The sequence below is a fragment of the Sminthopsis crassicaudata genome, chromosome 2 (genome assembly GCF_048593235.1).
Source record: "Sminthopsis crassicaudata isolate SCR6 chromosome 2, ASM4859323v1, whole genome shotgun sequence".
Classification (NCBI taxonomy): domain Eukaryota; kingdom Metazoa; phylum Chordata; class Mammalia; order Dasyuromorphia; family Dasyuridae; genus Sminthopsis; species Sminthopsis crassicaudata.
In genome coordinates, this window is record NC_133618.1 from 233,859,116 (window position 1) to 233,872,235 (window position 13,120).

At 31.2% G+C, this 13,120-nt stretch overlaps 1 protein-coding gene across 12 annotated transcripts in view; it reads right to left on the reverse strand.

Annotated features, from left to right (window-relative positions):
* STAU1 (staufen double-stranded RNA binding protein 1) overlaps positions 1 to 13,120 on the reverse strand; it is a 58,953-nt gene that overhangs the window by 12,577 nt on the left and 33,256 nt on the right. For all 12 annotated transcript variants that reach the window (XM_074288565.1, XM_074288564.1, XM_074288562.1 and 9 more), the window contains 2 exons: positions 4,393 to 4,491; positions 1,547 to 1,759 (listed from right to left, as the gene is read on the reverse strand). In XM_074288565.1, the coding sequence (XP_074144666.1) occupies positions 1,547 to 1,759; positions 4,393 to 4,491 (312 nt within the window). The remainder of the gene's footprint in view (positions 1 to 1,546; positions 1,760 to 4,392; positions 4,492 to 13,120) is intronic.

The window sequence follows — 13,120 nt, forward strand, 5'->3', positions numbered from 1 at the left end:
AGAGAGAACTAGGAAAATAATATATATAATGACGATGGTAATGTAAAAAAAACGGAAGAACAACAAAACAACCAGGTAGGGGATTATGAGCATGGAACACTGACTGCAATAATAGCTTTTTTTCTGAAGTATTGGCTAACTTGCAGAGTTGGGTTTTTTTTTTTCCTCCCTCTTTTTAAATGTTTTACTATATGGGTTAGCTTTCTGAGAGCAGAATGAGATATACCTTGATACCTGATATAAAGAGATATACCTGAAAATTATCATGATGAAAGAAACAAAAATATATCAATAAAAACTTTTTAAAGAAAATTCACTAGGTACAACATGGTTAAAAACAGAAAGAAACGTCCTATATACTGAAAATATCATTTACAACATTTTTTTCCTGGAGGCAAAGAATATGAAACAAAGTAGGTCTTTTTAGGGAATGCCTACAGAAAGTGTAGTAGTACATGAACATAAAGGAAAATTATTGTACTCTAGGAAACAACAAATATGAAGAATTCAGAGAAGCATGAGAAGACTATGAACTGAAGATTATAATAAGAAAGAAGCTACAATGATTCCAACAATGTAAAAGGAATGAATGAACAAACCCAAACTGAATGTATAATGACCATGCTTGCCCTCAAAACAGCTGAGAAAATATTTCCCTCCGTTCATCAAAGAGATGGGAGACTACTGGCATAAAATACTAAATATATTGCAATAGGTATAAATAAGATGCTGGTTAGTTTCATTCATCTGCTTTTTACTCTTTTTTATTCTTTGTTCTTTGTTACAAAGGACAGCTTACTATATAGTAGAGATGGGAATTTAGAAATAAATGTTATGTAAAAAGATAAAAGACATTTTTTAAAAGTCAAGCAGTTTTGTGTTCTTCACTGAAAAACAGTATGAATAAGTTGTGGTATATGATCTAATGCAGAGTGAAATGAGCAAAAAATTTAACAATTAAAATTCTAACATTAATATTGTAACTGAACAATTCTGAGAAATTTTATAAAATGATAAAGAAGGAAATAAAGAAAACAAGGAGCACAATTTATACACTGACAATAGCATTCTAAAAACATTGGAAGCTATAAGAATCATCATCAATACAATGGTTATTCATGAGGCCAAAATACTGATAATGAAAGATGCTCTCCACGACAGAGATGACGAATTTGGAGCACAGAATATGATATAGTTTTTATATAGCCATTGGAGAATTTTACTTTGCTTAACTATGGCTATTTATTGAAAAAAAAAATTTTTAATGGAGTGAAAGATACAAGGGAGAAATAATAGATTTGTTGGAAAAAAAATTTTTTTTTAACATAGACAAATGGGGGAGAAACTACAGATGTGAAATGTTGCATGCACTTTCAGATGAGATCACTATATTATTATTGTTTAATTTAACTGTTATGTTTCACAAGAAACCTCTCACAAAAGCTCTATGGGAGTACATGTGTTTGCATGTAATGTAAAAACAAAATATATCAATAAAACCACAAGTGACAGGAAAGAGAAGAGAAAAGGAAAGAAAGAATCTGACCTTAACTATTGATTTTGTTTTCTTTTTGATTCGTGGTTTCATTTTTTCAACTGTTGGAAGTGGGGGTAATTTCTTTAGTTCCTCAAGGACAGCTATAGCAGCATTTTTCTTTGAAATCTTCTTGCTTTTTCCTTCACCTTCACCCATGAATTCGCCAACTGATACCTTTGTTACAAAACTCTTCATGTGAGGTGGGCCACTCTCCCTGGTGACCTGTTTCAGAGGGAAAAACTGAGTGAAAGCGTGATAAACACTTATTAAAAATGGTAGGGGACACTGGTTATAGCAAAGTTCATCAACACGAAATATAGACTGGGGGTTAAAGAACAGATTTTCTAAAAGAGATATGACATGTCAAGGAAATGAAATGTATATAAAGGAACATTTTTCTCATTGATCTTACAAAGCTATTTTATTGTTTTCCTCCTTTTTTGATGATCCTTCAACTTGCATAAAAGCTTAAGAGATGACTCAGACTCATTCTATGAGTTTATAGGTAAAATTTGCTTTATTTTGCAGACAAAACAACTTAATCCTACTAATGAGGTGACACAACTTGCCCAAAAATCACACAGAGGGGCAGCATCATAGTACAACAGAAATAACATTGGATTTGGAGTCAGAAGATCTGAGTTCAAATCCAACATCAGTCACTCCTTCATATTTTGAAATGATAGTATCGTCATCTGAATAATGAGGAAGCTGGACAGATGGTCTCTAAAGCCCCTTATAGCTCTTTTAAGCTTCTATGAACTAGAATACTGTACAAAAGGATAATGCATTCTGATAATTCCAAAATCACACAGCAGGTTGTGAACAGAGCCTATTCTAAAATCCAAGCATTAGACTTCTTACCCTACAACACATTTTTATAAGACTACTAACCCTGGTCTTAGAGGGAACACATCAATTGAACCAAAACAATAAGATAAAAATAAGGTTTTTCTCAATAGTAGGTTTTGATAGCAGAGGAGAAACTGAGGGCACTAAAGACAAACAAATGACTTCACAAGGCTAAAAGCCAAAGCAGCTGTAGCTGGAGAGGACACTGGACATTTAATTTCTTCCAAGTATGGCTGTGGTTTGCAAATACAATATATATGTAGAAAGATAAAATATAATGTATGCAACTTTATTAACACATTTATAACAAAAATAATCTTTGAATATTATAATACATGGTTTGAGGAAGCAATTCATCATTAACTTCTATTAATTTCTGATATATTTCTGCACGTTTCTGTATTTCCTCTTCATCCTATCTATTTCTAGGTATGTAAATATTCCCCACAAACTGTATCAAACTCATCATGTTAACCCCAAAAGATTAAAGTTGAGTGGCATAATAAGACAAATAGTGTCTTCAGAATCAGAAAACTTGGGATTTGTGATCTAGTTCTCTACTAGTTATATGAGAGGGGAAAATTCACTCCCCTCTCAGGACCTCCATTTTCATCTCTATTAACACGAAGGGATGATTAGCTCAATCTCCAATGTCCCGTCTAGTTCCACAACTCTGCTACTGTAAATTCAAGGCTCCATTTGTACATCTAAGGAATATTTTCCAGTGATGCTTTACATATAATCAATGTTTTGCTCAAACAAGAGATTCAATTTCATTATTCTGAAATTTTACTTTTTAAAAATCTCTATTGCTAACTGTTATGAACACATGATACTATACTAATGCCCAATAGTGATTCTAGCATTCAAAAGTTTAAAATTTCTATCCATATTTGCAAATGTATTATAAACACAAATTCTATACAAGTTTTACTGAAAGACCAGGCATGTACCTCTCTCTAGGCTTTTTTATCAAAATATTTTATTTAGCTTAGTTTTCTAATTTAGCTCACATTTGCATAAAAAATTCAAAAAACTAAACTGTGAAAACGTTTATATTCTGTTAACATGAATCAGTAGAAACATGATAGAGTATAAGAGAAATGTAAGTTTTAAAAAAGTATTTTATTTAAAAGAAGTATTAATCACCAGAAGTACCACCTAAAATTTCACAAATACAAATAAAATAAGGTAGAGTTAAGAGTGGTTAGGGCCACATCCACATGTAAAATACCAACAAGTTTGTTTATTAAAATGCTACATTTTAATACTTAAGACCTCAGTATTTTACATGAGAGTGAAGTGTAGCTATCCTCTTTAGGGGGAGGAGGTAGATATATTCAGAAACTGTATCTTTCCTTATCATTGAAATAACATTTTATCTAAAATTGTAATTTTTTTTTTGCCTGATATTTCAGTATTTGACAAAAGTAAAGAACTCTTTTGAAAGTCTACATTAGCTATTCTCAGTCTTAAAGGTGAAAATGGGAGAAAATATGGTGGAATCAGTTACAATTTCTAAAAAATGATGCTATGAAACATTGTTTTAGTAGACAAATTGGAAAAAATAAAAGAATGTATGCTTTGCACATTCAGATATGCAAATCAAAATCAAAAAAGAATTTGCAAATAAAGATACCTTTGGAAAATAAAAACCTTTCTTCTTAAATTAATTTATTAGTTTTTAAGTAAGCACAATATTGAATGTATATACTTTCTATTTTGAAATTATTACAGTGGGATTTTCAACGTATGTAGTTGAAAAGGTGGAATATAATTCATAAAAGCATTGTATAAATAGTTTTTTAAAAGATGATTTCACAAAAGGATCTTGAGAAACTTCTCAGAGACTTCCCAAGAGAGCCCTGAGAAATAACTAAATTCTAAAGTTAAATCAGGGGTTCAAAGTAAAGAAAATTGTATAGTTTATTCTCACTTTCTCCAAAATGAATACTTTAGTATTTCTTAGTATGAACATCATTCTTGCTTATTAGTAAGCTTACCTCAAAATTCACAGGCAAGTTCCGTTTAAGTGCAATCTCAAACACTTGGCTTATTTCAGATTTATTGAGATTTTCATCATCTGGTTCTCTTCCATTCACCTAGAAGATTAGTCATTTTAAAAAATCACATATTAAAGCTGTCAGGAAACTTGTTTGATGAAACCACAAAATTGAAAGCTTGAAACCTTTGCCTTATGTGTATCACTATTAAACTGGATAAAATGAAGCCTATATAGTTTACTACTGTATTAGAAAAGAAGTCATAGCCTATTAAACTTAAATTGTATTGTGTTTCAAAAATTTAACACTAGAAATCTACCCACCTATGGTAAAAGTATAAGTAAATCTCTTGGGGTTCAATTCCATTGCAGACATATGCCACTCTTGATGAGGGCAATGGCTTAACCATTCAAACTTCAATAGACAAAATTAAACCAATAAGAATCATAATCTATTAGGAGATTGACTAGTCAAGATGTATTCAAATAAAAATCTCTCAACACATAAAACGTTAGGGTATTGGAGGGTTTTTTTTGGATTTAAATTAATTTTATACTGATTTAAAAAGAAGGCATGGGGATCACAGTAGACAAAGCAGAGGTTGCAATGTGATGCTGACAAGATTTCTTTTTATTTTTTTATTATAGCTTTTAATTTACAAGATATATGCATGGGTAATTTTTTAGATTGACAATTGCAAAACCTTTTGGTCCAACTTTTCCCCTCCTTCTCCCCACCTCCTCCCCCAGATGGCAGGTTGATCAATGCATGTTAAATATGTTAAAGTATAAGTTAAATATAATATATGTATATCTGTCCATACAGTTATTTTGCTGTACAAAAATAATTGGATTTTGAAATAGTGTACAATTTGCCTGTGAAGAAAATAAAAAATGCAGAATGACAAAAATAGAGAGATTGGGAATTCTATGTAGTAGTTCATAGTCACCTCCCAGAGTTCTTTTGCTGGGTGTAGCTGGTTCAGTTCATTACTGCTCTATTGGAACTGATTTGGTTCATCTCAATGTCGAAGAGGGCCACATTCATCAGAATTGATCATCATACAATAGACAAGATTTCTTTTACTAAAGTTCTACTAGTTAACTTGGGTTGTAAACTAATGCCCATCTTTTGAATTTCATACATGTTTCATAAGCCTCTAGTTAAATAGAGTTAATCAACAACAATGCATTTTAAGAGCTTAATGAAGACCTAAGAAAATGGAAGATTTAGTTAGATTAGAAGAGACTGAAAGAGCAAGGGTCTTGGGAAAGTTCACCATCACAATACAAGTGTATTGTTTCCTTTACCCAGTGAAGTTATATACTCCAAAATTTGAAAAAATGTTTGGGACTTTTGGAGATCAGAAATGTTGGCCATAAAAATGGTAGTGTTTTTTTTTTTTTTTTTTAATCTTAATTACCAAAAAGCCTAGTGGTCTTTTATTGGTCATCATCCTTCTTGATTTCTCTAAACTTTGATACTTTTGATCACATAGATCATGTTATTATTCCAAGTTATAAGTCCATTTTCCTTCTTTTGAAATGCTAGCAGATTCTGGATTAGATTCTGGATTCCAATACTGATTTAGAACCCAAGATCTTTAGATGTGGATAGGACCATATGACCACTTGGCAGTCTGTACCAGCTGTTCAATACTGGACATATGCTATATATATTTCATTGTGTCCATCAGGTAAACAATGAGACAAATAAGGGCCAGAGAAGTAAACACATTGCTAATAGCAAACAACCTAGTAGAGCTACTCAAGTGGATAAAGTATATCTTATCCTGAAAAAAATAAATACACTGTGTGTGTGTGTGTGTGTGTGTGTGTGTCCTATGTACCAAATGACTCAGAGATTAAAAATACCTACTGAATTCCTAGTTTTATCCTTAATTCAACAAATTAATTAAATTCAATACTATTATCTATTACTTGCAAGAACTGGTGATAGATTACGGAAAGTTGAAAATACAAATCCATGAGAAACCTTGCACTCAAAAGTTCACAATCTGAGGGCTGGAAGTCAAGTTAACTAGCATTTGTTGGTAGAATTGTGAATGTATCCAGCCATTCTGGAGAACAATTTGGAACTATGCTCAAAGAATTATGAAACTGTGCCTGCCCTTTAATCCAGCAGTGTTACTACTGGGCTTATATCCCAGAGAGATCTTAAAGAAGGGAAAGGAACCCACATGTGCAAAAATGTTTGTGGCAGTCCTTTGTCTAGTGGCAAGAAACTGGAAACTGAGTGGATGCCCATCAGCTGAAGAATGGCTGAATGAATGATGGTATATGAATGTTATGGAATATTATTGCTCTATAAGAAACAACCCACAAGATGATTTCAGAGAGACCTAGAGAGACTTACATGAACTGATGCTAAGTGAAATGAGCAGAACTAGGAGATCATTGTACACAGCAACAGCAATATTATACAATAATCAATTCTGATGGACATGGCTCTCTTCAACAATGAGATGATTCAAACCAATGCCACTTGTTCAGTCATTAAGAGACACCCAGAGACACATTGTGGGATCACAAGTGTGATCACAACATAGCATTCTCACTCTTTCTGTTGTTTGCTTGCATTTCATTTTCTTCATTTTCTTTTCTGGTTTGATTTGATTTTTGTTGTACAGCAAGATAATCGTATAAATATGTATGCCTATATTGGATTTAACATATTTCTACCATGTTTAATAAATATTGGACTACTTGCCATCTACGGAAGGGGGATGGAAGAAGGGGGGGGGGAACTGGAACACAAGGTTTTGCAAGGACTAATGTTGCAGAATTATCTATGCATATGTTTTGAAAAATAAAAAGCTTTAATAAAAATAAAATTTGTCTTAGGAAAGGATAACAATTCAGCAGTAGATTTTTTTTTGTCTAATAGAAAAAAAGTCAAGCCTATGACTACTGGCAATTAGTAATATATGAAAACAATGGGAAGTAAATGCTCTTGGGCTTCACCAATTGTCAATTACCAATCTAAAATCTCAAGTTTGCTCCACTTTCTGGTCTAAAGCATTTTTCAGTGTTCCCTAGGACTGCTACACAGCTACCTCATTCCTCTATACAGATGGATGGATGTGTCACATTGGAAGTTAAAATGATCACTTGCTATAGATTAAGTTTGTAAAATGAATAGAAAGGAAATGTGTTAACTTCTAAGACTACTAATTACTAATAGGTAGTGAAGGAGTGAATCAAAAACTGGTCCCAAAATTAAGATAATGTAGATTCAACTCCTGCCTCTGAAACAAACTGATTCTTGTGGTCCTGGCCATGTCATTTAATTTCTCAGTGTCTGGAGCAATTTTCCAGGATTTGCTGAATTGCACAGAAATGGATGATATGTATTGCCTAAAGAAGTTCCCTCATTGGGAGCTGCTTTCACCTACATCAACGAAATACAAGTCTGTATGTCCTCATTTCTCCTCCACCCCAAAATTAATGCCCTATTAAAAATATATCTCTTCCTTGTTCCTCTGAATGAATGGATCAGTAATTTAATAAAATTTTCTATCAGTGACATAAATTTAAGAATAAATTACAAAATATATGAAACCATATAAATTGCAAATTACATGTAAAACTCCTGCAAGTCACTATTAAAAATGAAAAATAAAACAACTCTCAGGTTTCATCTTACAGTCAGAAAAGTGTATGGATAGCAATAGCCGTAAAGTCAATATTGGAGGGGTTTTGGGAAACCAACATACTAATACAATGTATGGCAATGATACATGTACATTGTGAAAACAATTTAGAACTATGTCAAAACAAAATATTAAATGACTGAAGATGTCAACACATTTCAAATAAGAGATCCCACCCCGCTAATCTTATATCACGGAGATCAAAGACATAAAGAAAAGTCCCATATATATGAAAATATCCATGAGGAATGCTTTTTGTGGTACTGAAGAACTGACAAAATAGTGGATACCACTAATTAAGTAATGGTTAAACAGGATATGGTGTAGGAAAATAATAGAATATCATTGTGCAATGAGAAATGAAAAAAACCTTAAGAATTAAGAAGCATGGGAAGAATTAGGTGAACAAATACAAAATGAAATAATCATAACCAGGAAAACCATATATCCAACTACAAAACAAATGTAAAGAATTGTCAGGCAAAAAAACCAAAATATGTTATAAGGTCCAAGTCTAATCCAGGAAGGGTTGAGAACATTTACATCATTTGGAGAGGAAATATTGCATTTGCAATAACTGACATGCCATTTTGTTTTGCTAAATTGTTAGAAAACATTTTGGTGATATTTTTTATTTTTATGCTTCATCATTTTTAAATAACCCTTCTCCCACCCTGGCTCAGCAAAACTAACCAATACTTGGCAGAAACTAGGTATGGATCAATATCTCATACTGTCTATCAAAATAAGTTAAAATGGGCATATTATTTAGACATAAAGGGTGATTATCATAAGCAAATCAGGAAAGCAGTGACTATTTTACCTGTTAGATTTATGGATAAGGAAAGAATTTGTGACCAGACAAGAGCTACATTATAAGACATAAAATAGATAATTTTGATTATATCAAATTAATAAATTTTTCCATGATAAAACTAATGTATCCTAGATTAAAAGGGGAAGCAGGAAAGAGGAAAATTTTTATAGCAAATTTTTCTGATAAAGGCTTCATTTTCCAAAAAAAAAAAAAAAAAAAAAAAAAAAGCAAGCCAAATTTATAAGAATGAGTCATTAATACGGAAATATGTTTAAAATAATTGTGCATGTATAAGCTACATTAAACTGCTTGCTGTCTTGTGGAAGGGAAAGGTAAGGAGGTGTGAAAAATGAATGTTGAAAAATTATGTTTACATGTAATTGGAAAAATAAAATACTATTAAGTAAAAAAAAAAATACGAGTCATTCTTCAATTAATAAATGGTCAAAGAATATGTGAATGGGCAAAGGTTAACAAAAGTCATATTTAAAAATGTACTCAATTATTATTGATTACAGAAATGTAAACTAAAACAACTCTGAAGTACCAGCTAACACCTATCAGATTGGTTAGCATGATAGAAAAGGGAAATGACAAATGTTGGAGAGGAAGAAGAAAAACTTAAGACACCAATGTGCTGTTGGTGGAGCCATGAACTGATCCAACCATTCTGGAAAACAATTTGAAACTATGCCCAAAGGAATATAAAATTGTAAATAAAAATATATAACCAGCAATACCACTACCAGGTCTGTATCCCAAAGAGATTTTAAAAATTAAAAGAACCTATATGTACAAAAATATTTATAGAAACTTTTTTTATGATAGCAAAAAATTAGAAATTGAAGGAATACCCATCAATTAGGGAACAGCTGAACAAGTTGTGATAGATGATTGTATTATTAGAAATGATAAGCAGGAAGCTTTTGGAAAAGTCTGGGAAGTCCTATATGAACTGATGCAAAGAGATATGAGCAAAATCTAAACATTGTACACAATAATGGCAATATTGTATGATTATTAACTGTGAATCAACTTAGCTATTTTTAGCAATACAATGATCCCAAACAATTCTGAAGGACTTATGATGAAAAATGTTATCCACCTCCACAGACTGATGCATACTTTTCAAGCTTTCTTTACTATTCTTGTTTTTTGGTCTGCATTTTCTTCTGCAATATGGGTAATATGAAAATGTTTTATATGACTACACATGTATAACAAATATCAAATTGCTTGTCTTATTAGGGAAAGGTAAGGGGAGGGAAGCTGAAAGAATTTGGAACACAAAATTTTAATAAGAGAATGTTAAAAAGAAAGTTTAAAAAATTTTATTTATATGCAATTAAGGGGAAAAAAAATTAAATATTTTTAAAAAAAAAAAAAGACTTCCAGTATAGTGTTTTCCTATTATAGTCTCAGAAAAGAAGAGATACATTTTTAAATCTCTTCTTTAAAGTCAAATGTGATCATAATAATTGCAATTTTTAGAGATTTTGTTCATCTTCTCTTGTTTACATTGTTGTAATCACTGGTGTTTTCTTGGTTTTGCCTTCTTCACTTGGCATCAATTCTAGAAGTTCTCCCTTCAAGTATTCTTCATGTTCACTGTTTCTTTAGGACACGATAATATCCAATGTAATTGTATACCACAATCTGTTTAACCATTAACATTTACTTGACTTCCATTTATTTGCAAATACCATAAATGGTAACATAAATTTGATGATGATGATAAATACAATATCTACTATGTTCCAGGCACTGTGCTAAGCACTTGCCAAATATTATCTTATTTGATCCTAATTATTGGATAGTTATGGGAGGAGGATAAATCATATTATAATCACCATTTTAGAGATAAGGGAATTAAGACTAATAGACTAACCCAAAGTCATATGGTTAGTTAAATATCTGAGGCCACATTTGAATACAGGTTTCTTCTTGACTTCTAACTGAGTGCTTTATCCACTCTACTACCAAGCTGCCATATTGTATTTTTTTGGTTCATATAGGACTTTTGTCTGTCTTTAAGCCCCTTAAGTTATGAGTTCTCTGGGTCAAAGGATAGAGACTTTTTTTATTTTTAATTTTTATTGGCAAGTTGTTTACACATCATTTACATTTTCTAATTTCCTCCTTCCTACTTCACCCTGAAAGACATTCCTTATAATACAAAACATTTAAAAGAGAAAAAAAAAATACTTCAGCAAAGCTTATATAATGAAAAAGGCTGTTATTATATGCAATATTCCATACCCAAATTATCTAGCTTCTACAAAGAAGTGCCTAAGTGCTTCCTCATATCTCTTCTTTGGGGTCAAGATTATTATAGTTTGTTCCTATCTATTGATGAATGGCTCTTGTTCTTCATCTACGGGCATTTATCTGGGAATAGTAGATCTTTTTCAGATATTCTAAGATACAAAGAATTTCACCCCCATCAATAGCTTTCCTCCTTATTCTATTCTAGTTTTGCTTATACAAAAGTTTTTAATTTCATTTTATAGAAATTATATATTTTATCTTTTGTAATGGATTCTAGCCATTGTTTAGTCAAGAACTCTTGGGCATAGCTATGAAAAGTATTTTATGTTTTTTTCTTCTAATTTTTAAAATGCATTATATCTTTTATATTCATGTCACATATTCATTTTGAACATACTGTGATATATGATAAAAAATTGGACTAAACCCAATTCCCATAAAACTGCTTTCCAGTTGATGTTATCTTTGCTACAAGGGGAAGTAAAGGATATATTTGGGAAATAGTATGATGTAAAAACAAAAATACCAATAAATTTTTTTTAAAAAAATTAAATGTCATAAAAGTCCTTTGTAATGCTGATGTTAGTAATAGTATATCCATTTTCCCATTAGAAGTTAACTGTATTATATCAAGTTTTTATCATGTGCAATAGACTTAACTTTGAAAATTTATATAGCAATAATATATACAAGTGGCACTTACCACCTTCTGAAGGAACCTTTAATTTTATTCAATTGCCTTAATATAGCTCTATGGAGACCCTTAATTACACTTTGAAAAAATTATTTTCATTAACAACACATTAAAAATATGCCTTTCATAAAAAGTCAGAACACTACTAATTTTACAAGCATAAGCCTTTATGCCATTATGATCCAATCTATAAAAAGCATAAATCAATTTAAAATACATTGATTATATATAAGAAAAGTAATTGCATATTAATCTTAAGGATGTTCTAATTTAATAGGCTTGTTTTCATCAAAGTTATGTCACCATATTTAAGAGATACAAATGTATTAAAAATCATTTTGCTCCTTTTTCAACAATATTATGACAGACAGATAGCAAAAGGAACTCTAATATGCCTGCCCCAAAAACTCACTGTATTTCAGATTGCTGAGTTTTACTTAAATCACTTCCCTGTTGAAAAGAGGCTAAAAAATGCCTGTTTCTTTTCAGTCTTACTAACTTTAGTATGATCTATAAGTAGAGAATAATAACGAAAAATATTTCTATAACATTTTAAAGTGCTTTATCTATATTATGTCATTTGAGCCTGACAAAAACTTTATATAAGATAGGTAGTACAGATATTGTGACCCTCATTTTACTAAGTTATGCTAGATAAATGAAAGCTTCCTCACAGAAATCAGATTTACAATTTCTTTGGTAATAGTATTTTTATAATATTGTCAGGAATTACTTTTGCATAACCAAAATCCTTCCTCCTCTTGCTTTAGCATCTTATTTTGTCCTCAAAAAGGAGGAAAGCAAATAAATTCCTTAAGAACATGTTATTGGAAAATAGCAGTACAAATCAAACAACTAAAAACCAACCCTATCATGTCAATCTTGTTTCTACTCATCTGCGATCACAAACAGTCATGGATGAATCTTCCTCTCCTCCTGCCCCCCTCTCCCCAAAACCAGTAAAAAGTATTTTCCTACACAAAGAAAATCTTTTCTAAGACCAAGTGTCAGTCTTAGAAACATCTAAAAATTTTTTCTGTGGTTATATCTGACAACATGTTAAATAAATATAATAGCACTAAATCACAAGAGGATTTAACAGGTAAAAATAGCCTTTTACTACATAAGAATATATTAACCATTCATAACTCCCTTGTGAACCACACGAAAGATTATACTCTTAAGTTTACAGTATTTAAGTTTAGGAATATGCCACAAAAATACCAGAAATATAATGAAGGAAACAAAGGGCCAAAATTTCAAAGTTTTTTATTAG